The following is a 24,880-nucleotide window of genomic DNA, read 5'->3' as shown; positions in this document are numbered from 1 at the left end:
GTGGTTCGTCATGTGAGTTGAGAGGGGTGTATCTTAGCTATAAAATATACTAAGAATTGTTTTGTAAGCACTCTCAGAGAATTCATTTATAAACACTGAATTGATCTGAGAGTCAAAGGGCTTTGGTGAAGCTCATATAATTAAAGATGGACTTTAAAATATAACTCTGACTTGTGTGTGGTTTGTAAACTCTCATCATTTAGTAATACAGGAAATTACCACGACACCTCTCCACTCCTCTTCCCCCTTTCCTCTCCTCTCATCTTCCCCCTCTCCTTTACGCTCATCTCCTCTTCCCCCTTTCCTTTCTTCTCCTCTCATCTTCCCCCTCTCCTTTACACTCCTCTCCTCCCCTCTCTTCTCCATGGTTCCAGGAATGACTATGAGGAGCTAGCTAAGCAGTGTAAGATGTTTGCTAAGGACCTCCTGGCCCAGGCAAGTAACTCCAGGGAGCTGGAGGTGATCCTCAACCACACGGCCAACGAAGTCACGGTGGACAAGAGAGGCCTGATGGAGGAACGCATGAACCTCAGCCGACTCAAACTAGCCATCAAGTACAACCAGAACGAGATGAGGTTGAAACTAACTGGTTTTCCAAACTAACTGGATTCCACACATAAATCCTGTAGTTTCTGTTTTTCAGACTTATCATTTTTCCCAGGAGCCTCTCTGTGGGATAATTTACGTTCCGTGTTCAATCTTGAAGTCATTGTGAAATGTCAGAAATTAGAACATTCCGGGGGTGAACACAAAATTCCTTTCCCGTTCCTCTGTTCATGTCTCTGTATGGTGGTTGTTACTTCCTGCCCTCCCGGACGTGAAGACTCCATGGTACTTTCCCTATACTCTGTTTGGTGACACTAAATTCCTTCCTGAACCTCTAGGTATGGTGTGGTCGGACGTGAAGCGTCTATGGTACGAGGACTTCCTGGATGAGGAATCAGCTGAGCTTCGTCATGAACTCCCTCTACCTGTCCACCTTCGCCCTCAAGATAGTGTCCCACAGCAAGGTATGTGTGTGTGTTTCTGTGTGTGTGTGTGTGTGTGTACAGTATGTGTGTGTGTTTCTATGTGTGTGTGTGTGCGTGCGTGCGTGTGTGTGTACAGTATGTGTGCGTGTGTGTGTATTAACGTGATCTCCTCTGCCAGTTTAAGAACGTGGAGGACACAGAGCGAGGAAGAATAAGGATGCCTTCCACCCCATCCTAACGTCCTGAGTTACCTATGACTCTTCTTCATGTACACCAACTCCATACTAGGACCACTGCAGGTACACACACACACACACACACACACACACACACACACACCAGGCAGCACTAGCAACAGAAGGAACACAAATCACCATCATCATTCTATCATCACCTCACATGGAAACTATTTCCCTGGTGAACATCCTAATTGATAAAGCAAGGCTTGGTGGCAAGACCAGAATTTAAACTCTTCCAGACCTCCTCTCTGTCTTATGATTGTCTCATTCCCAGTCAGTGGATTCATTTTACCATTGTTTCTCCTCTCTGTGCTCTTGTCCTCAACACTGGGCCAAAAGTCTGCTTTGAATTTTCATCTGCGGTTCCTGTAGAAACAGCAGTTGGGTAGAGTAGAGGACGTGATTTATTTCATGAGAGAAACTTTCAACCTGTCTCTCACTGTCTCAGCCTGCCAGCTACAATCACAGTTTCTCTTCACTGTGTGTATTTCCTGTGTGGCTCTGCCCAGCGTTCTCTATTTCTCTGGCTATATTTGTGGAAATCCTGTAATATGGTAATTCATCATAACACGTGCAGTTGTGAATGAGTGGAGTTCTTCCTATTTCCTGTTATTATGTGAAATTGTTGTTTGTGTTTTTTCTATTGAACAGCAGAACTCTCCTGTGGATTGTCAGGGGCCTGCTAGGCTTCAGAACCTCCAAGTACGCCATGTTCTACCCACGGAGCTAGGACTGATCGGGTCTCAACCTAACCTCAAATTCAACCCAACCATGCTCTACCCCAGCAGTTATGCATGAACCACCTCTGACTCCAACCGAACCTCAACCAACCAGCTAAGACTGTTACAAATTGGATGACTTGAGACTTGATATAAAATAAACTAACTTCAGACTTGATATAAAATAAAATAATGGACCCTCAAGTCTCGGGACTCAACTTTGACTTGAGACTGGTGACTTGAAATTATCCTGCCAGGTTTTGTAACGTTTTGCCACGCATTTTGTGGCACGGTCTCTGTGGATTACTCTCCATGCAGCCAGAGACAGTATCGCATTTGTCTAGACCGGGACCTTGTCTAGACCGGGCACTTGTCTAGACCGGGCACTTGTCTAGACCGGGCACTTGTCTAGACCGGGCCCTTGTCTAGACCGGGCACTTGTCTAGACCGGGCACTTCTCTAGACCGGGCCCTTGTCTAGACCGGGCACTTGTCTAGACCGGGCACTTGTCTAGATCGGGCCCTTGTCTAGACCGGGCCCTTGTCTAGATCGGGCCCTTGTCTAGACCGGGCACTTGTCTAGATCGGGCCCTTGTCTAGACCGGGCACTTGTCTAAACCGGGCACTTGTCTAGACCGGGCACTTGTCTAGATCGGGCCCTTGTCTAAACCGGGCCCTTGTCTAGACCGGGCACTTGTCTAGATCGGGCCCTTGTCTAGACCGGGCACTTCTCTAGACCGGGCACTTGTCTAGATCGGGCACTTGTCTAGACCGGGCACTTCTCTAGACCGGGCACTTGTCTAAACCGGGCCCTTGTCTAAACCGGGCCCTTGTCTAAACCGGGCCCTTGTCTAAACCGGGCACTTGTCTAGACCGGGCCCTTGTCTAAACCGGGCCCTTGTCTAAACCGGGCACTTGTCTAGACGGGGCCCTTGTCTAAACCGGGCACTTGTCTAGACGGGGCACGTGCGTACGCACGCGTGTGCCATCGTGCGCATGTTGATTTTGTACACCCACATCAGACGCAATCCAGATACGCAGGTTGAAATATCAAAATAATCTCTGAACCAACTATATTAATTTAGGGACAGGTCGAAACACATGAAACATTCATGGACATTTAGCTTGCTGTTGCTAGCTAATTTGTCCTGGGATACAGTATATATATGCATTATAAGGTTTAATATTGTTCTACAGTTCTTTTCTAGTCTCTGCTTCTTATAAGAAATGGTCTGAGAGTTATTGCAGACAAAACAGGGTGTCTGTGAGTAAGCGCCTCACGGCTAAAAGAGATTCATAGACACAGAACCCTGCAGGGGAGTGAAAGAGATAAGAGACAAGTCAGACATACCACTATAAAGCAACTTGGGGAGTGGAAAATGACTGCTGAGCCCTTAGAAAACACTTGAACTATTGTCTCTCCTGCAAGTTTGTATAACTGGATATGCATGGGCTTGGTCTCATGAGAAGAAGGTGTTGACGTAGGCAGTTACATCACTAGGGGTTGACTGCAAGCATATTAAAGCAACTTTAACCTTTTTTATGTTGCAGAACTTACTGGGAAACATGCGTGCTATGTTCCCGTTGTCAACTTCTGTCTAAAATTGCATTAATAAAGGTTTTTGATTGATTTACTTAAATATATTGTCTGATTGCTGATTTCACCAATAAGCAAATGATTGACAAGGAACCTACCCCAACAGTTGAACAAGGCATTGCCTGTATAGCTAAAACAACAAAAAATACTTGGCTTGAGACTGGATATGAAAGAAAACTTGTGACTCGACTAGAATGCACGGCATGGACTTGACTCGAGACTCGACCCGTTCTACTTGGGACTCGACTTAAGACTTGGACCTTTTTACTTGAGACCTGCTTGTGACTCGAATAATAGTGACGTGGTCCCGCCTCTGCTTATTTATCTTGGCAGTGAGAAACGATTAGAGATTAAATATTGAGTTGCATCCCATGCTTGGGAAAATACTTGAAACAGAAGATTATTTTCTCACAGAGAGCTGGCTGCGAGGAGGAGACAGTTGGTTTTAATAGTGACATCTGAGAGTGTTTCTCACTGTTCAGCGCCAGCATATCCCTGGTCAACCCCGAGCATTCAGCCCTACCAACAGCTGCCTCCACACCTGACCAATCCCAGTGCTCGATGGAGCATTCAGCCCTACCAACAGCTGCCTCCACACCTGACCAATCCCAGAGCTCATTGGAGCATTCAGCCCTACCAACAGCTGCCTCCACACCTGAACAATCCCAGTGCTCATTGGAGCATTCAGCCCTACCAACAGCTGCCTCCACACCTGACCAATCCCAGTGCTCGATGGAGCATTCAGCTCTACCAACAGTTGCCTCCACACCTGACCAATCCCAGTGCTCGATGGAGCATTCAGCCCTACCAACAGCTACCTCCACACCTGACCAATCCCAGTGCTCATTGGAGCATTCAGCCCTACCAACAGCTGCCTCCACACCTGACCAATCCCAGTGCTCGATGGAGCATTCAGCCCTACCAACAGCTACCTCCACACCTGACCAATCCCAGTGCTCATTGGAGCATTCAGCCCTACCAACAGTTGCCTCCACACCTGACCAATCCCAGTGCTCATTGGAGCATTCAGCCCTACCAACAGCTGCCTCCACACCTGACCAATCCCAGTGCTCGATGGAGCATTCAGCCCTACCAACAGCTACCTCCACACCTGACCAATCCCAGTGCTCATTGGAGCATTCAGCCCTACCAACAGCTGCCTCCACACCTGACCAATCCCAGTGCTCGATGGAGCATTCAGCCCTACCAACAGCTGCCTCCACACCTGACCAATCCCAGTGCTCGATGGAGCATTCAGCCCTACCAACAGCTGCCTCCACACCTGACCAATCCCAGTGCTCGATGGAGCATTCAGTCCTACCAACAGCTGCCTCCACACCTGACCAATCCCAGTGCTCGATGGAGCATTCAGCCCTACCAACAGTTGCCTCCACACCTGACCAATCCCAGTGCTCATTGGAGCATTCAGCCCTACCAACAGCTGCCTCCACACCTGACCAATCCCAGTGCTCATTGGAGCATTCAGCCCTACCAACAGCTGCCTCCACACCTGACCAATCCCAGTGCTCGATGGAGCATTCAGCCCTACCAACAGCTGCCCCCACACCTGACCAATCCCAGTGCTCGATGGAGCATTCAGCCCTACCAACAGCTGCCTCCACACCTGACCAATCCCAGTGCTCGATGGAACATTCAGCCCTACCAACAGCTGCCTCCACACCTGACCAATCCCAGTGCTCGATGGAGCATTCAGCCCTACCAGCAGCTGCCTCCACACCTGACCAATCCCAGTGCTCGATGGAGCATTCAGCCCTACCAACAGCTGCCTCCACACCTGACCAATCCCAGTGCTCGATGGAGCAGTCAGCCCTACCAACAGCTGCCTCCACACCTGACCAATGCCAGTGCTCGATGGAACATTCAGCCCTACCAACAGCTGCCTCCACACCTGACCAATCCCAGTGCTCGATGGAGCATTCAGCCCTACCAACAGCTGCCTCCACACCTGACCAATCCCAGTGCTCGATGGAACATTCAGCCCTACCAACAGCTGCCTCCACACCTGACCAATCCCAGTGCTCGATGGAGCATTCAGCCCTACCAGCAGCTGCCTCCACACTTGACCAATCCCAGTGCTCGATGGAGCATTCAGCCCTACCAACAGCTGCCTCCACACCTGACCAATCCCAGTGCTCGATGGAGCAGTCAGCCCTACCAACAGCTGCCTCCACACCTGACCAATCCTAGTGCTCGATGGAGCATTCAGCCCTACCAACAGCTGCCTCCACACCTGACCAATCCCAGTGCTCGATGGAGCAGTCAGCCCTACCAACAGCTGCCTCCACACCTGACCAATCCCAGTGCTCGATGGAGCATTCAGCCCTACCAACAGCTGCCTCCACACCTGACCAAAGTTACCACTAACTCTATGTAGACCAAATATAACGGTTATTTATCTTCATATATACAATGTTATCATGACAAATGACAAGTTACTACTGGTCAATTAATTAAAGATGACACTCCATATGAAGAATCACCTCGTTATAATAAACTTCATTTAAAAAAAATTATTTGGTCAGATGAAAATAATAAAATATAAATAACATTTACTAATTGTTTCATATGAAAATACTTTATATTGATTAAGGAAAACTCCACCCAAAAACTATATTTTGGCAAAATGCATCATACCGGCTGTATTTCGATATTTTGAAAGTTATATATCTTGAAAAAGTGATTAGTGACATACAAAACATTTTGGGACTATATCAACAACGGACTAATGAAACAAATACTAAAAGATCGTTTTTGAGAGGAATTTTCCTTTAAGTTCACATCTTCACTTTTTATTACAAACATTACATTTGAATGTAAGGCGACCAAACCAAGCTGACATAATGAGGAGTGCTATGTTGTATCCATTTATCGTAAAAGCTTTGGCTAATAAGTGACAGTACTAAACAGAACACCAGAATGACACCAAATCATTCCATTGGGAATAGTATATATTAAACTATTGCACTTTTCGACCCCACATAAAATACCTCCCATATCCAAAGTGAACATGGAGGATAAAGAGCAGTTAGTAAACACTGTCCTTAAAACTACAACACCCAGTCCTCAATAATGGACTTCCTGTAACCAAACCACATGTTTGATCCAAGCCAACACTCATTGTGACATCTGGTTGTTTTCAGTGGGCTTGAAACGTGAGAAAATGTTGTTTATTAAACAGGAAAAAACGGGAACTAACTTAGGTATTAGCATATTGCAAAACATTTTCTACTGTTTCGTTCCAACTAGTACTCTCTATCTTCCTCTCCTCCTTCAATTATTACACTCACATCTTCACATTGTGCTCAAAACAGGTCCAGCTCAGAGGAGAGAAAAACAACATGGAAAAAGAATAGAAAGAGAAACAAACAGCCAATCACAGCCTGAGCTCTGTAGACTAGTCCTGTGGTGACGGATGAGAGGTGACGAGGGGCGGAGCCAGGGCATGCTGGGCGGAGACTAATACGAACAACGTTACATGGTGGGGGGGGGGGGGGGTGGAGACTCAGGCAGCATGTAGCTGATCTCAGCAGCGTTTGGTCTTCAGTACATTGAGGCCCCTCTGGTTCTTGGCCTTGAAGGCCATAACGAAGTGATGTGGGGCGATCTTCCCCTTTCCATCCTCGTCCGCTGAGCCCATGAAGATGTAGTTGAGGCCTAGTGGGATCACAAAGAAAGAGGCTGAATGCAGTGGCGGAACGGCAGGGACATTCAGGAAGGTAGCACATCAGGGTCTACTCAGGTAGCCTAGTGGTTAGAGTGTTGAGCCAGTAACCGAAAGGTTGCTGGATTGAATCCCTGAGCTGACAAGATAAAAATCTGTTGTTCTGCACCCGAGCAAGGCAGTTAACCCAGTGTTCCCCGGGCGCGGTGGATGTCAATTAAGGCAGCCCCCCTGCACCTCTCTGATTCAGAGGGGTTGGGTTAAATGCAGAAGACACATTTCAGTTGAAGGCATTCAGTTGTACAAATGACTAGGTATCCCCCTTTATCTTCTGGGTTCCATATACAGTGTGTTTATAAACATATATATTAAACGTATATATTCACGTTATGGATCAACGGCTGAGGGAAGGTATTGATCTTTTTCGACAGTGACTTTTGCCGCTTACCTCAGACTTTGGTCAAACTCTTTCAGATGAGCTTGAATGAATACAGCAATGGAGGCAAACTCAGAGCCATACACAAGATAGTCTGTGGAAACACCTGCAACTGGGGTCTAGCGTTCCTATCACAGGAGGTTGGTGGCACTTTATTTGGGGAGGACGGGCTCGTGGTAATGGCTGGAGTGGAATCAGTGGAATGGTATCAAATACTTCAAACATGGTTTCCATGGTTTCCATGTGTTTGATGCCATTCCATTTGCTTCATTCCAGACATTATTATGAGCCGTCCTCCCCTCAGCAGCCTCCACTGGTTCTTAATTATCTTGTATATGTGGGACACTCTGTTACATGCATTTTTCACACTCAGTGCCACACTTCAAAGTCACGTGAAACTGTCAGTATTACTCAATTATAGAATTTGAACTGAAAGAAAAACACATTGGCTCGATGGTGCTATTCATTAGAATAGAGAAAATAAATAAAAAAATTGCAACTTATATCTACAGGCGACATTATGGTTCTTTCATTATTTACCTTAACTGGCGTTAGTGTGTAATCCTAACCTTTAACTTTTAGGTCTTAACTGTATGCCAAATAACCTACATGCCAATCATCAAATGCTTTTGGGAACAGGCAGAAAAGAAAGTTTATATCGATCCACAGAGGCAAAAAGGGACAATGTCGGAGTTTAATTCAATAAGAGGAAAAGCTGTGAAATGGAGAGTTGAAAATAAAGACAAAAGAAGACCAGAAAAGTCATGTTTGGGAATTATTTGGTGAAGTGGTAAAAGATTATTATAGCAGTGCCGGCTATGTTATGTGTGATGATGCGAAGCGCTGTACAAATTCCACAGTCACAAGACAGGAACTTCAAACAGGCCTTTGGCACATCAAGGCAACTGTAGCCTACAGTTCAGATGGGTTGAATGGAAACTGAAGTCTGGACACTGACTGTAGGTCTATAACCTCTCACATAGCCTTCATATTAACTCCTGCAGAATTAAGCAAATGATACACCAATTGTAGGCAACATTTTGTCTCAGGAACAGGAGTGGAGAAATAGGATTTCTTTCTTTCAGCATCTTGATGGGGGTGAGAATGCTCAGTTAGATTTTGTCTGTAGAGCTGCTGTCTTTATCAGCATCATAACAGCTGATAGTATTTCAACCACAGTTAGATACTGTCTGTAGAGGTGCTGTCTTTATCAGCATCATAACAGCTGATAGTATTTCAACCACAGTTAGATACTGTCTGTAGAGGTGCTGTCTTTATCAGCATCATAACAGCTGATAGTATTTCAACCACAGTTAGATACTGTCTGTAGAGGTGCTGTCTTTATCAGCATCATAACAGCTGATAGTATTTCAACCACAGTTAGATACTGTCTGTAGAGGTGCTGTCTTTATCAGCATCATAACAGCTGATAGTATTTCAACCACAGTTAGATACTGTCTGTAGAGGTGCTGTCTTTATCAGCATCATAACAGCTGATAGTATTTCAACCACAGTTAGATACTGTCTGTAGAGGTGCTGTCTTTATCAGTATCATAACAGCTGATAGTATTTCAACCACAGTTAAAAGTATTTCAACTGAAATCTTATCAGGAACATGTTGGGTCGTTTCCACAGCTTTCTACTTCCTGACAACTGGTCAAACTGATGTAATTTCCTGTTTTTTGTTGTTGTTGTTGAGATATTGCATTTTCTCCCCGGTCCCTAAACGTCATTGCTACGAGAAAGAAGCAGAGACGACAGAAAAAACGGTACCAATGTCAACTAGATTGAAGCATTCATTCAATCGATTTGTGACATTATTTTGGTGAGTGAGAGTTTATTTAGTTTGTAGGGCAACATGTAACGACAGAAAAGAGGCGCAATGTATCGAATTATAAACAACTCGACTAATAAATACCAAAATGTCTGAAATTATAAGCAGAAACCTGTGTTTATGAGGCAAAAAAATAATCTTCTCTGACTGTAGCCTACAGCACGTTTTCTGTATTAGTTAGGTTAGGGGCGGGTGTGGGCCTCAGATTTGACACTTTATCTCATGTAGTCGGGTAGTTGCGGATAGGTTATTGCCAATTGCGGGTCGGTGCGGGTGAACAAACAGCTGACCCGCACACCATAATGCATATCATGGTGAATGTCTATCATGGACTAATACCTGGTGCTATCATGCATATCATGGTGAATGTCTATCATGGACTAATACCTGGTGCTATCATGCATATCATGGTGAATGTCTATCATGGACTAATACCTGGTGCTATCATGCATATCATGGTGAATGTCTATCATGGACTAATACCTGGTGCTATCATGCATATCACGGTGAATGTCTATCATGGACTAATACCTGGTGCTATCATGCATATCATGGTGAATGTCTATCATGGACTAATACCTGGTGCTATCATGCATATCATGGTGAATGTCTATCATGGACTAATACCTGGTGCTATCATGCATATCATGGTGAATGTCTGTTACTAAACCAAGCCAAACTGATGAATATATCCAGGGGAGAGTGAGTCCCAGAGTCCCCTAGTAGTGGTCCACATAGCTCTGGTCCTGGGCTTTACGGGCAGTTCGAGCCTTCTTCAAGCCCATAGACAATATAAAACCGTTTGAGCCGCACATAACGCCCTGGACCAGAGCTGTGGCTCGTTGTTGTACTACTACTCACCTCGTCTGATGAACGGACACTTCTTGCAGAGGACGATGATCTTGGTGCTCATGGTTTTGCCGGCCTGCTGGATGGCCAGGTTGCTTTCTTTGTAGACGTTGATGATGGAGATGGTGGCGTACACGCTGCCTCCTCGCACCGCCGCCGTGATGACAGTTCCTGTTATCACTGTCACAGAACCACAGGGAGTTTAGAGGGCTGGGATTGGTGTGCTGAACAGAACCACAGGGAGTTCAGAGGGCTGGGATTGGTGTGCTGAACAGAACCACAGGGAGTTCAGAGGGCTGGGATTGGTGTGCTGAACAGAACCACAGGGAGTTCAGAGGGCTGGGATTGGTGTGCTGAACAGAACCACAGGGAGTTCAGAGGGCTGGGATTGGTGTGCTGAACAGAACCACTGGGAGTTCAGAGGGCTGGGATTGGTGTGCTGAACAGAACCACAGGCGCTCAACAAAACCCGCTTTCGATTTATAGTCTGAAAACTTTGTTATCGTCATGAAACGGTGAAGCATAACTCGACAATATTAAGTCAAGATTGATCAAGATTGAATACCTTACAATACGAATACTGTGATGCTGGGACGTTTTCAGCCATGGAAGCCTTCATCAAAATGTACTGGTTGAATAGAACATAATGAAAACCATGTGTAAACAGGAAGTAAAAGACGTGTCAGTCGAGTTGTCTGTTAGGTCCTTTTGTGTCTAGCCTAGTCATTCGAACGTGTGATGTAACGCTCTTGGCTTGATATGACTGCAGACTGTCTGCCAATGTATTATACAAGAACATTTTCCACCAACACCACATTACTGGGATTCACTGACAGCCAGTGAGCCAGAACCCTTTTCCATGCAAATCTGACCTAATCTCCCTGAGAAAAAAGCATGAATAAAATACCTGTCTCATTCCATTAACATCTGTTCAGAGAAAAAAATAACGAATAGAGGTAGTCTAAAGGACGGAGGTCATGGAGTATGTTGGCTGAATCAACACTTTCTGTTAGCAACACTTTTCCTTCAGTCAGGCTCTGTTTACTCTGTGAGAAGAGAACTGTGTCTGTCCCACGCAAATTCACTGCCCTCTCAGAAAACCCTCAAGGAAGCTTCTGTGACACGCTGAAACAACACAGAAGGCCAAGGGTAGTGTGTCATGATGGAGGGGGCCATGACAACATGGGTTTGTTGTGGGAGGGATGGTTCATATGGACTGGGATTAATGTTGGGAGGATTTTCTGTCACCCCCATTGCTGCTACCCTCTGTTTATTATGTATGCATAGTCACCTCACCCCTGCCTACATGTACAAATGGCCTCGACTAACCTGGACTAACAAATGGCCCCGCATATTGACTCGGTACCGGTACCCCCTGTATACAGCCTCGTTATTGTTATTTTATCGTGTTACTTTTTATTATTTTTTACTTTAGTTTTTTTGGTAAATATTTTCTTAATGTTTCTTGAACTGCACTGAGGGTTAAGGGCTTGTAAGTAAGCATTTCACGGTAAGGTCTACACTATTACACGCATGTGACAAATAAAGTTTGATTTGACTTTACTGACACACACACACACACACACACACACACACACACACACACACACACACACACACACACACACACACACACACACACACACACACACACACACACACACACACACACACACACACACACCTGTTGTTGTTTGTTCCTGTAGCTAAGTATTTGTGACAGTAGTACTGGCAGCTTTAGGTAGGGCAGCCATAGTAATAGATGTAGCATTAGCTGTGGGAAAATAGTATTTATCCTACCGAAGTCACTGGTACAGTAGTTGCTCTCAACGGTTCCACTTCTTTTGCATTTCTGCTGGCACAGAGCTACAGAGTACTTCAGAGCTGGGGGAGACATGGAGAAAAAAAGAGAACACAGTCCCTTAATTCACATTCTTCCACATTCAGGTGATGCTAGCAGGTAGGATTTGGGTTGATTTTATTTCACCTCGAGACAATTCAGTGAATGCATTGAAATCAAACATAGGCTAATTAAATAGTGTAAACACGTCCCATTGAAAACTGTAAGTAACTTAGAATCCTACCAGTGGAGGCTCCTCAGAGGAGGAAAGGGAGGACCATCTTCCTCAGTGAATTTCAGAAAATTTAAATAGTGAAACATTTTGAGATAAAACTACAGTTAAATATATTCAAGTCACCAAATAATTGATTAAAACACACTATTTTGCGATGAAGGTCTACAGTACCCTTAACAGCAGTCTGTAAGGTAGCACCTTGGTGTCGCCGGAGGACAGCTAGCTTCCGTCCTCCTCTGGGTACACTGACTTCAATACAAAATGTGTCAATGGTGGTGGCTGTGTGTAGCGGTTAGCGGTCATGATATGAAGGTTTGGTTTGGAAAGTTTTTTTTGCCTGTTCACAGACAGCTGATGTGTTGTGCACTGAAGTCCACAAGCGAAGGGAAAAGGTGAGAGGAGGAGAGTGCGTAGATAGATAGGAGAAGGAATTATATATACAACCAGCTGTTTGTATGTGGCTGCTATGAAAGTGAACTGTGTTTGCATGTGATCAGGGGTGTAATCATTGTCCCGATTCTGTTGAAAAACGTTTCTTAAATGGAATGAAATGGGGATAAACATACCTGAATTTGTCCAATAGAAACTCTTGTTTGCAACTGTTTGGACTAATGATTACACCCTAGATCAGCTAGATGCAGGCAAGATTGTGAAATTATCTCGACCTGTGTGCACCTACGCTGTAAACTTTCATTCATAGGCTAGGTTGTCGCAACCTCATGATGGGTATAGGGAAAAATGTAGTATTATGAAGTAGCCTAAACCTATCAATGTTACATTGAGCTGGGTGAATGGAATATCAATGACAGTCATCCAATATGCTGTTCATTATTTTTTTTAAATCCTCCCTCATCTTAAACAGCCCCGACCACCACTGAATCCTACATAACGGTTCACATTATTATTTTAACCTTTATTAAGTTAAGAACAAATTCTTATTTACAATGACAGCCTACCGGGGAACAATGGGTTAATTGCCTTGTTCAGGGGCAGAAAGACAGATTTTGACTGTCTTTTTTGCTGACCTTGTCAGCTTGGGGATTCGATCCAGCAACCTTTCGGTTACTGGCCCAACGCTCTAACCACTAGGCTACCTGCTGCCCCACATAATAGCAATAATAATAATAATAATATTCCTAATAATAATTCATTTAATTTGTAAAACACTTTTCTTACACCCAAGGCGCTAAAAATATTAATAATAATATTAATAAAAACAATCAAATAATGATGTACTGTTCATGCTCAAAGTATAGGTGTGCCGCCCCAGCAGGTAGCCTAGCGGTTAGAGCTATTGGACTCGTAACCAAAAGTTTGCTAGATCAAATCCCTGAGCTGACAAGGTAAAAAGCTGTTGTTCTGCCCCTGAACAAGGCCACTGTTCCTAGGCCATCATCATACATAAGAATTTGTTCTTAACTGACTTGCTTAGTTAAATAAAGATACAACAAAAATTGCTTACTGCTGGCTACCATCTGTTTTTACAATCAAAGCTACTATGGTAGTGTATAGGGAAGACTAGAAAATGACTCTCCAACCACTGTCCAAATGTTATTTTTTACTGGTGGAGAACAAAACGGCTGAAAGATAAGACAATCTGAGGCAGTCATGACAGGGCCCAGATGACATCATGGCGGGGGGCTGCCAAGGCAATCATCTGACTAGGGATTTGATATTGTGAGTACTGGCCTCATTGAAAGAAAAACAATAAAGGGTTGTGTGTGCGCCCTAAAAACATTCCTTACCCCAGGATACTTCACCTGGTGACTGTCATTCCTTACCCCAGGATACTTCACCTGGTGACTGTCATTCCTTACCCCAGGATACTTCACCTGGTGACTGTCATTCCTTACCCCAGGATACTTCACCTGGTGACTGTCATTCCTTACCCCAGGATACTTCAACTGGTGACTATCATTCCTTACCCCAGGATACTTCAACTGGTGACTATCATTCCTTACCTCAGGATACTTCAACTGGTGACTATCATTCCTTACCCCAGGATACTTCAACTGGTGACTATCATTCCTTACCCCAGGATACTTCAACTGGTGACTATCATTCCTTACCCCAGGATACTTCAACTGGTGACTATCATTCCTTACCCCAGGATACTTCAACTGGAATCTATCATTCCTTACCCCAGGATACTTCAACTGGGGACTATCATTCCTTATCCCAGGATACTTCAACTGGAATCTATCATTCCTTACCCCAGGATACTTCAACTGGTGACTATCATTCCTTACCCCAGGATACTTCAACTGGTGACTATCATTCCTTAACCCAGGATACTTCAACTAGTAACTATCATTCCTTACCCCAGGATACTTCAACTGGTGACTATCATTCCTTACCGCAGGATACTTCAACTGGTGACTATCATTCCTTACCCCAAGGATACTTCAACTGGTGACTATCATTCCTTACCCCAGGATACTTCAACTGGTGACTATCATTCCTTAACCCAGGATACTTCAACTGGTGACTATCATTCCTTACTCCAGGATACTTCAACTGGTGACTATCATTCCTTACCCCAGGATACTTCAACTGGTAACTATCATTCCTTACCCCAGGATACTTCAACTGGGGACTATCATTCCTTACCCCAGGATACTTCAACTGGTGACTATCATTCCTTACCCCAGGATACTTCAACTGGTGACTGTCATTCCTTACCCCAGGATACTTCAACTGGAATCTATCATTCCTTACCCCAGGATACTTCAACTGGGGACTATCATTCCTTACCCCAGGATACTTCAACTGGTGATTATCATTCCTTACCACAGGATACTTCAACTGGGGACTATCATTCCTTACCCAAGGATACTTCAACTGGTGACTATCATTCCTTACCCCAGGATACTTCAACTGGTGACTATCATTCCTTACCCCAGGATACTTCAACTGTTGACTATCATTCCTTACCCCAGGATACTTCAACTGGTGACTATCATTCCTTACCCCAGGATACTTCAACTGGTGACTATCATTCCTTACCCAAGGATACTTCAACTAGTGACTATCATTCCTTACCCCAGGATACTTCAACTGGTGACTGTCATTCCTTACCACAGGATACTTCAACTGGTGACTATCATTCCTTACCTCAGGATACTTCAACTGGTGACTATCATTCCTTACCCCAGGATACTTCAACTGGTGACTGTCATTCCTTACCTCAGGATACTTCAACTGGTGACTATCATTCCTTAACTCAGGATACTTCAACTGGTGACTATCATTCCTTAACCCAGGATATTTGGGGTGTTTACTAGTCCCCCTTCCCCTTAGCTCTGTCCTAGTTGACAAATTACAGATGTAAAAAGACTAGAAGAAAGTGATAACATGTAGGGGACTGATGTTATGACTGGCTTCCAATCTACAAAGAGATGAACTGCCATCCAGCCTTGGTGTGTGCTCCATTGCCTTTCATCCTGGGCAACAGCCACTGCCACAGTGGATCTGATTTGGGACCAGGCTAATACCACAGTAGATCTGATTTGGGACCAGGTTAATACCACAGTAGATCTGATCTGGGACCAGGCTAATACCACAGTAGATCTGATTTGGGACTAGGTTAATACCACAGTAGATCTGATCTGGGACCAGGTTAATACCACAGTAGATCTGATCTGGGACCAGGCTAATACCACAGTAGATCTGATATGGGACCAGGCTAATACCACAGTAGATCTGATATGGGACCAGGTTAATACCACAGTAGATCTGATATTGGACCAGGTTAATACCACAGTAGATATGATATGGGACCAGGCTAATACCACAGTAGATCTGATATGGGACCAGGCTAATACCACAGTAGATCTGATATGGGACCAGGTTAATACCACAGTAGATCTGATATTGGACCAGGTTAATACCACAGTAGATATGATATGGGACCAGGCTAATACCACAGTAGATCTGCAACAACAAGGCTGTGTTACATTGTAACAACAAGACTGTGATGTGATGGACAAGGGGACATATATCTCCTGCTTGGATTAAACAGAGAAAAGAGAGCTACCTACGTATGGGTCTGGTGGTAACTGCTGGGGTGGTGGTGGTCAGTGGTACCGGGGTGGTGGAGAACTTCTTAGGTCTGAACTTGTAGTGGCCGATGAACCCGTCTGCAGTCAAACTGAGGTCTGAGAGGAACTGGATCAGGAGCTGGTTACCTTCAGAGAACACTGGACTGAAGGGGGGCAGAGAGAGAGAGAGATCACATAGGCTAATGAATATATTGTGCATAGGTTTATCAGTAAATAAGGCATTAGTAGATTTATTATCTATCCTGTTTACTATCTATCCTGATTGCCTAGTCACTTTTACCCTTACTTACATGGAATATTACCTCAATTATCTCAACAACCTCATACCCCTGCACATTGACTCAGTACTGGTACTCCTTGTATATAGTCTCATTATTGTTATTTTATTCTGTTACTGTTTCCTTTTTTATTTTTGGGGTAATTTTTTTCTTACTTTTTAACTCTGCATTGTTGGGAAAAGGGCTCGTAAGCATTTCACTGTAAAGTCTACACCTGTTGTATTTGGTGCATGTGACAAATCCAATGTGAATTGATTTGTTGATCAAGATCAACACGATAAGCGGTAGCTACATTAGCAAGATAAATGCATAGTAGAAACAGGTGTGTGACGTACGCTGGAGGGCTATCGCCACAGTACTTCCCGATCCTCTTGGCATCGTTGATCTCTGCCCCGTTGAAAATGGCCACGTAGTCATAGCGACAGTAGTTGTCTCTTTCCACATCGAACTTCTCAAACTTCACCTCAATGATCTGTGTTAGTGGACAGGTTACATAGAACACATGTTACATAGAACACAGGTTACATAGAACACAGGTTACATAGAACACATGTTACATAGAACACAGGTTACATAGAACACATGTTACATAGAAAACAGGTTATATAGAACACAGGTTACATAGAACACAGGTTACATAGAACACAGGTTACATAGAACACAGGTTACATAGAACACATGTTACATAGAACACATGTTACATAGAACACATGTTACATAGAACACAGGTTATATAGAACACAGGTTACATAGAACACAGGTTACATAGAACACAGGTTACATAGAACACAGGTTACATAGAACACAGGTTATATAGAACACAGGTTACATAGAACACAGGTTATATAGAACACAGGTTACATAGAACACAGGTTACATAGAACACAGGTTACATAGAACACAGGTTACATAGAACACAGGTTACATAGAACACAGGTTACATAGAACACAGGTTATATAGAACACAGGTTACATAGAACACAGGTTACATAGAACACAGGTTACATAGAACACAGGTTACATAGAACACAGGTTACATAGAACACAGGTTACATAGAACACAGGTTACATAGAACACATTACATTCAGCCCACATTCTAAAGGTGTATTACACTGTGCAGCACTAAACAAGAGCAAAGCACAAAGCAATGATGTGAAAACCTCAAACGATCTCAATCACTCTCAATGGTGTCATTCGTCAAGTTGAACTGCGAGTAGCAGTAGTATGTGTTAGGATCCCCAATGAACTACTGCTGGGGCATCTGATAGTAACGCTCACCTGGTTCTTAGGAGCCACTATGTGCCATGAGCAGGTGACACCAGCAGGGTAGTCCTTCTCAGGCCAGTTAGGGGTTTTAATTGACCCGAACGGTTTATCCAGACGCCCTCCACAGTACTGGTCCCCTGGTGGGTGCAAAGTCAAAGCACAACGTTTAGTTATAGTCCCTGGCAGATAGTACTGCTTCACATGCTGTTACTTTAAAGAACCACTGAACATCCTCCAGTGACTGTTCCTTTATGTGCAAAATATATCTTCCTCTTTAACGTCAAAGGACGGGATGTTGTGCATGAAATAATTCTATAATGAGTCCTTCTAGAATGTTCTAATCAGTAGGCTAACTCTCATCTCATGCTTCCTTTGTGATTACGAGTAACTAAAAAAGACAGTTGTCTGTCTCTATGCTTTGGTCCCCTGCTGGGATGTGTTGTTAACAGGAAGTCCACACGCTAGGCAAGCCATCACACATCGGAGAAAGAACACGTCAGCCTACCACACAAGCTGCTTGGACTGGCAAGAGATCTGTGGATCTTTAAAAACCACCGTTGGATCTCCTGTAACATGCAGTTTGGTGACTAACAGTGTTTCCACTACAGCTGAGCTCCCATACTCATGGCTGGCAGACGACGGCGAGTGCAATTTGTCTGAGTAACTAAAATAGACATTGAACCAATGGAAGAGGGCTGTGTGGTGCTTTTCAGTTTTAACCAGTCGCAGGAACGGGGAGACAGAGCAACCACAGTCTATATGCTCCAGCATCAGGTGTGTGAAGAACCACAGTCTATCTGCTCCAGCATCAGGTGTGTGAAGAACCACAGTCTATCTGCTCCAGCATCAGGTGTGTGAGCAACCACAGTCTATCTGCTCCAGCATCAGGTGTGTGAGCAACCACAGTCTATCTGCTCCAGCATCAGGTGTATGAGCAACCACAGTCTATCTGCTCCAGCATCAGGTGTGTGAGCAACCACAGTCTATCTGCTCCAGCATCAGGTGTGTGAGCAACCACAGTCTATCTGCTCCAGCATCAGGTGTGTGAAGAACCACAGTCTATCTTCTCCAGCATCAGGTGTGTGAGCAACCACAGTCTATCTGCTCCAGCATCAGGTGTGTGAGCAACCACAGTCTATCTGCTCCAGCATGAGGTGTGTGAGCAACCACAGTCTATCTGCTCCAGCATCAGGTGTGTGAAGAACCACAGTCTATCTGCTCCAGCATCAGGTGTGTGAAGAACCACAGTCTATCTGCTCCAGCATCAGGTGTGTGAGCAACCACAGTCTATCTTCTCCAGCATCAGGTGTGTGAGGAACCACAGTCTATCTGCTCCAGCAGCATCAGGTGTGTGAGCAACCACAGTCTATCTGCTCCAGCATCAGGTGTGTGAGCAACCACAGTCTATCTGCTCCAGCATCAGGTGTGTGAGCAACCACAGTCTATCTGCTCCAGCATCAGGTGTGTGAGCAACCACAGTCTATCTGCTCCAGCATCAGGTGTGTGAGGAACCACAGTCTATCTGCTCCAGCATCAGGTGTGTGAGCAACCACAGTCTATCTGCTCCAGCATCAGGTGTGTGAGCAACCACAGTCTATCTGCTCCAGCATCAGGTGTGTGAGCAACCACAGTCTATCTGCTCCAGCATCAGGTGTGTGAGGAACCACAGTCTATCTGCTCCAGCAGCATCAGGTGAGTGAGGAACCACAGTCTATCTGCTCCAGCATCATCAGGTGAGTGAAGAACCACAGTCTATCTGAACTGACAGACCCAGAGACATTCTAGCTGTCAGCTACTGTAGAGGTACGGAGACAGAGAGAAGGTATACAACCAACCATTAAAATTCCACAAACTCATTCAGGGAGACGTCACCGGGTGAGAAGAGGACGGGACGGCGCTGACCTGTCTGCCTCTAGAGCACTCTGTCCGGAAAAACAAGCCGTGACAAATTCCTCGTCATACTGTGAAATGTGTCGAGACGTTCCTGTTTTTCATTCACCTCGTCCGCGAGCAAGCTTTAAGTCAATAGGTCTCGTCTTAACTACATAAGAAGTCTGAACTTTATCTTACCAAGTTCCACTGTTCTTTCCACTCATTTGCTGTTGTATGACCTGCTATCCGTTGGGAGTAATTTATCAAGCTACAACTGCCTTTTCTTTCTCAGATGTAAATAATTCCCCTCTCAGAAATTTCCATCTGGGTATTGTATCATTACTAGAGGCAGCTAGAGGAGGTTAAGAGGCCCGTGAATTAGCTTGTTAGAATGTGACCTTTGGCCCTAAACACACAAACACTCACTGACATCGGATGTCTTTACGATGTGTCACGATGTGTCAGAGTAGGACTCAGCCTCTAAGGCTCTGCTGAACATGCTTGGGTAGAGCCTGGATACAGATGACTACAGTGTTCCCTACACACTACACCTAGGGCTACAACAGCTTAGAGACGGCACAGCCCCTCTTCAACCCACACAGTGGTTCCTGGCCCGGGAGGTAGCCTAGACAACCGGTGACCCGCCTGCAAATGGCGGGTCACCGGTTAGAATCTCAAGTCCAATAGGAAAAAATAGGATCCTAAATAGGATCCTAGATCCGTCTCCTGCCACTGTGCTCTTGAGTAAGACACGTAAACCCTTAAAAATGACTATAGTATTATTCTATTCTTCGTCTATATTCTATTCTGCTTACCTCTCTCGTGCGGCTCGGCAGCCGAGTACACCGCCAGGAAGCCACTCCCAGCCGTGTTGGCATCAGACACCATCTGAATTAGCATCTTGTTGCCAGTGGAGACCAAGGCGCCTGGCCTGAAGGTCCCACAGAAGCGGCCCAGCCTCTGGCCACTCGCATGGCCGCTGTACACATCTATGTAGTCATAGCGACACAGGTTGTCACTCTCCAGGTCAATGAAGCGGAAGGACAGGACCACCACTTTACCCTCAGGGACCTGAGACGACATACAATCACATACAGTATACAGTACAATCTAGACAATCACATAAGGGGCCTATCTGACAACTCAATATAATAGAAAACAGATCTTCCTCTGATATGCAATGAATGAACCTTGATGAATCTCTTCCACTTTTAAATACACCAAACTGCAATCAACAGTCAAAGCATTCCAAGTCTAAATCTAGCAAGGATACACATGTTATTAACAAGTAAGAAACATACAGTTTTTCTTTAATTACAGGACTTTGCTGTTGGTGATTATTTCCTTGATTTGCCGTTTATTCATTCCAGCCATGTGACCAGACTGCATGTTGAAAATACCAAGCAGGCAGCTCAAAATGCCTGAGGGGTGCTGAGCCACTAGCCAAATACCAGACTACCAATTACACAGTTAGGATTTGTGGATTGGTACACCATTGAAGTGTATTACAAGAATCATTGCATCATTTTAGTTCACTGATATTGCTTCTCATTTTGTCTGACATGGCGCTGGTAAACCTAATAGCCTTCAGTAGCTAATTAGGAACACACTAAGTTGATAACTGTTAAACATGGATCATGTATTTACAGTAGGCTACAAGTATGTTTGGCTCACCGTGATTCTCCAAACACATTTGGTATTTGGGGGATACACCCCTGGATATCCCGGGCTCCCAACGACCCCAGAATCATCCGTTATATTGCCTCCGCATGTAAACGTTGGTCTGGAAACATGAGAAAAAATATTTGTGACACTTCTCATTTCTAGTACAAATGTCTATCAAGGAATCTTTGAAAGGAGAAAAAACCTAGGCGTAAAGGTATTGTTGGTGTTTATTATGGGATGTCTCGGCAATGCGCCTGTGTGCGTCCTCATGCCTACAGCGCACACTGCAGATTACTCCAAAATAATAACTCCCCGGTGGTGATGATGATAAATGATGATGATGATTGATGCGGTTCCTTCATCATTGTGCTGTAGACTAACGTATCACTGACAACTCGTGATAAGGCTTTGTACAGTAGGCTAGTGCTACACAGTTGTTTTTCCTGACCAATAGCCTAACACAGAGCCCAAAAAACTATAGATTGTTAGATTAAAGTGAAGGGAAAAGGTAACCTACCTCCGTCGTGACCCCAGTAGAGACTGCGCGCAGACCTCTGTCAAAGACAGGACACCCCAAGCACAAAAAATACTGCATATTCTCCACATTGTCGGGTGAACGGACCAGGCACCAGTTCGCATGTTTTCGCTCCGTGGCATGAATGACATTCAGTGGCTCGAGCCGTGGGGAAAAGTACTCAGGAAAGTTCCTGGAGGGAGTTTCGCAGGCTGCAAGCTGGAACACAGACTGAATAAAGCATTTGTTCTGCGTGGTAGGAGGGAGCAATCCGCAGGCAGCTGCCTTTTTCCAAAACCTGGTATCAAAGACGCACTGGAAGTATTGGGGTGGGAGGAGTATGGGGGGGAGTGGGGGACTCTTGCTTTAGTTTAATACCACACCTGGCAGAATAATTTACCTTCGAAAGAATAATGTGAATATCCCTAGTGAAAGATTTATCCAGGGAACAGAGTTCCACATGAACAAAATGTATGCACTTTGAATATAGACTGTTTCTATGAGATCTTCAGAATGACATGCATTTAAAAAAAAAAAGAGAGAATAATGAATACATCAATGCAAAATATGCCTAAACAACTAAAATAGCCTATAGGGCTATAATTATTTTAGATAAGACTATTACAGTAGGCATATACAGTGCATTCGGAAAGTATTCAGACCCTATCACTTTTTACACATTTTGTTACGTTACGTTTGTTACGTTAGAGCCTTATTCTAAAGTGGATGACATTTTTTTTCCCTCATCAATTTGACTAAAGTAGAACAGGTTTTTAGAAAATGTTGCTAATTTATTAAAACGAAAAACTGGAATATCACATTTACATAAGTATTCAGACCCTTAACTCAGTACTTTGATTAACACCTTTGGCAGCGATTACAGCCTCAAGTCTTCTTGGGTATGATGCTACAAGCTTGGCACACCTGAATTTGGCGAGTTTCTCCTATTTTTCTCTGCAGATCCTCTCAAGCTCTATCAGGTGGGATGGGGAGCGTCGCTGCACAGCTATTTTCAAGTCTCTCCAGAGATGTTAAATCGGTTTCAAGTCCGGGCTCTGGCTGGGCCACTCAAGGACATTCAGAGACTTGTCCTGAAGCCACTCCTGCGTTGTCTTGGCTGTGTGCTTAGGGTCGTTGTCCTGTTGGAAGGTGAACCTTCGCCCCAGTCCGTGGTCCTGAGCGCTCTGGAGCAGGTTTTTACTTTGCTCCATTCATCTTTCCCTCGATCCTGACTAGTCTCCTAGTCCCTCCCCACAGCGTGATGCTGCCACCAGCATACTTCACCGTAGGGATGGTGTCAGGTTTCCTCCAGAAGTGACGCTCGACAGTCAGGCCAAAGTTTTCAATCTTGGTTTCATCAAACGACAGAATCTTGTTTCTCATGGTCTGAGATTCTTTAGGTGCTTTTTGGCAAACTCCAAGCGGGCTGTCATGTGCCTTTACTGAGGAGTGGCTTCTGTCCGGCCACTCTACCATAAAGGCCTGATTGGTGGAGTGCTGCAGAGATGGTTGTCCTTCTGGAAGGTTCTCCCATCTCCACAGAGAAACTCTGGAGCTCTGTTAGAGTGACCATTGGGTTCTTGGTCACCTCCCTGACCAAGGCCCTTCTCCCCCGATTGCTGAGTTTGGCTGGGCGGCCAGCACTAGGAAGAGTCTTGGTGGTTCCAAACTTCTTCCATTTAAGAATGACGGAGGCCACTGTGTTCTTGGGGACCTTCAATGCTGCAGACATTTTTTGGTGCCCTTCCCCAGATCTGTGCCTCGACACAATCCTGTCTCGGGAGCTCTACGGACAATTACTTTGACCTCATGGCTTGGTTTTTGCTCTGACATGCACTGTCAATTGTGGGAACTTATATAGACAGGTGTGTGCCTTTCCAAATAATTTCCAGTCAATAGAATTTTCAACAGGTGGACACAAATCAAGTTGAAGAAACATCTCAAGGATGATCAGTGGAAACAGAATGTACCTGAGCTCCATTTCGAGTTTCATAGCAAAGGGTCTGAATACTTAAGTAAATAAGGTATTTCTGTTGTTTGTTTTTTTTTATACATTTGCAGCAAAAAAAAATTACCTGTTTTTGAATTGTGATTATGTGGTGTTGTGTGTAGATTGATGAAGATTGTTTAAAAAAGAAAAACAATTTTAGAATAAGTCTGAAACGGAATAAAATGTGGAAAAAGTGAAGGGGTCTGAATACTTTCTGAATGCCCTGTATGTTACAGTATTTACAGTACATATTCCAAAATGTGCCCTTATGCACCATATGTACAGTACACCATATGTATCCTCTATCCTAGAGGAAGGTCCTTAAAAAGCATCTCAAAATTGAAGGCCCTAAAAATTGCCAGAATCCACCCAAGTCTTAGTCTGTTCTCTCTGCTACCGCATGGCAAGCGGTACCGGAGCATCAATTCTGGGATCAAAATGCTCCTGAACAGCTTCTATCCCAAAGCCATAAATAAGACTGCTGAATAGTTATTAATCAAAGGGACTTTCTGCTTTCACCCCTACCTACATGTACATATTACCTCAATCAAGCACCCCAACTACACTACATGATCAAAAGTATGTGGACACCTGCTCGTCAAACATCTCATTCCAAATTCATGGGCATTAATATGGAGTCGTTCCCCCCCTTGGCTACTATAACAGCCTCCTCTCTTCTGGAAAGGATTTCCACTAGATGTTGGAACATTGCTGCAGGGACTTGCTTCCATTCAGCCACAAGAGCCCTAGTGTGGTCGGGCACTGATGTTGGGCGATTAGGCCTGGCTCGCAGTCGGTGTTCAAATTCATCCCAAAGGTGTTTGATGGGTTT

General features: G+C 44.6%; 1 protein-coding gene and 1 long non-coding RNA gene across 2 annotated transcripts in view; one reads left to right on the top strand and one right to left on the bottom strand.

Annotated features, from left to right (window-relative positions):
* LOC139531510 (uncharacterized) overlaps positions 1-2,442 on the top strand; it is a 33,172-nt gene extending 30,730 nt beyond the window's left edge. Inside the window, exons 2-4 of the long non-coding RNA XR_011666371.1 lie at positions 885-1,010; positions 1,150-1,270; positions 1,862-2,442. This is a non-coding gene — a long non-coding RNA (uncharacterized lncRNA). The remainder of the gene's footprint in view (positions 1-884; positions 1,011-1,149; positions 1,271-1,861) is intronic.
* A 3,542-nt stretch (positions 2,443-5,984) lies between these two features.
* LOC139531509 (procollagen C-endopeptidase enhancer 2-like) lies at positions 5,985-22,345 on the bottom strand. The gene is made up of 9 exons (XM_071328011.1): positions 22,062-22,345; positions 21,554-21,662; positions 20,695-20,950; positions 18,020-18,144; positions 17,076-17,212; positions 16,442-16,605; positions 12,127-12,210; positions 10,339-10,506; positions 5,985-7,200 (listed from the first exon to the last, which is right to left on the bottom strand). Exons 1-9 carry the CDS (start codon positions 22,208-22,210, stop codon positions 7,070-7,072), a joined length of 1,323 nt encoding a protein of 440 aa, XP_071184112.1. The 5' UTR covers positions 22,211-22,345; the 3' UTR covers positions 5,985-7,069.
* Positions 22,346-24,880: the final 2,535 nt, after the last annotated feature.

Source organism: Salvelinus alpinus, chromosome 10 (assembly GCF_045679555.1).
Source record: "Salvelinus alpinus chromosome 10, SLU_Salpinus.1, whole genome shotgun sequence".
NCBI lineage: Eukaryota > Metazoa > Chordata > Actinopteri > Salmoniformes > Salmonidae > Salvelinus > Salvelinus alpinus.
This window is presented reverse-complemented; position numbering and strand designations above follow the sequence as displayed.

What these genes read in the sequence shown, in the direction of transcription:
- LOC139531509 (XM_071328011.1), bottom strand. Translation starts at nt 22,210, where the DNA reads ATGTCATTCATGCCACGGAGCGAAAACATGCGAACTGGTGCCTGGTCC. An exon ending in AATGTGTTTGGAGAATCACG is followed by an intron (nt 20,951 to 21,553) that starts GTGAGCCAAACA and finishes ATGTCGTCTCAG; the next exon opens with GTCCCTGAGGGTAAAGTGGT. An exon ending in TAGTGGCTCCTAAGAACCAG is followed by an intron (nt 17,213 to 18,019) that starts GTGAGCGTTACT and finishes CCACTAACACAG; the next exon opens with ATCATTGAGGTGAAGTTTGA.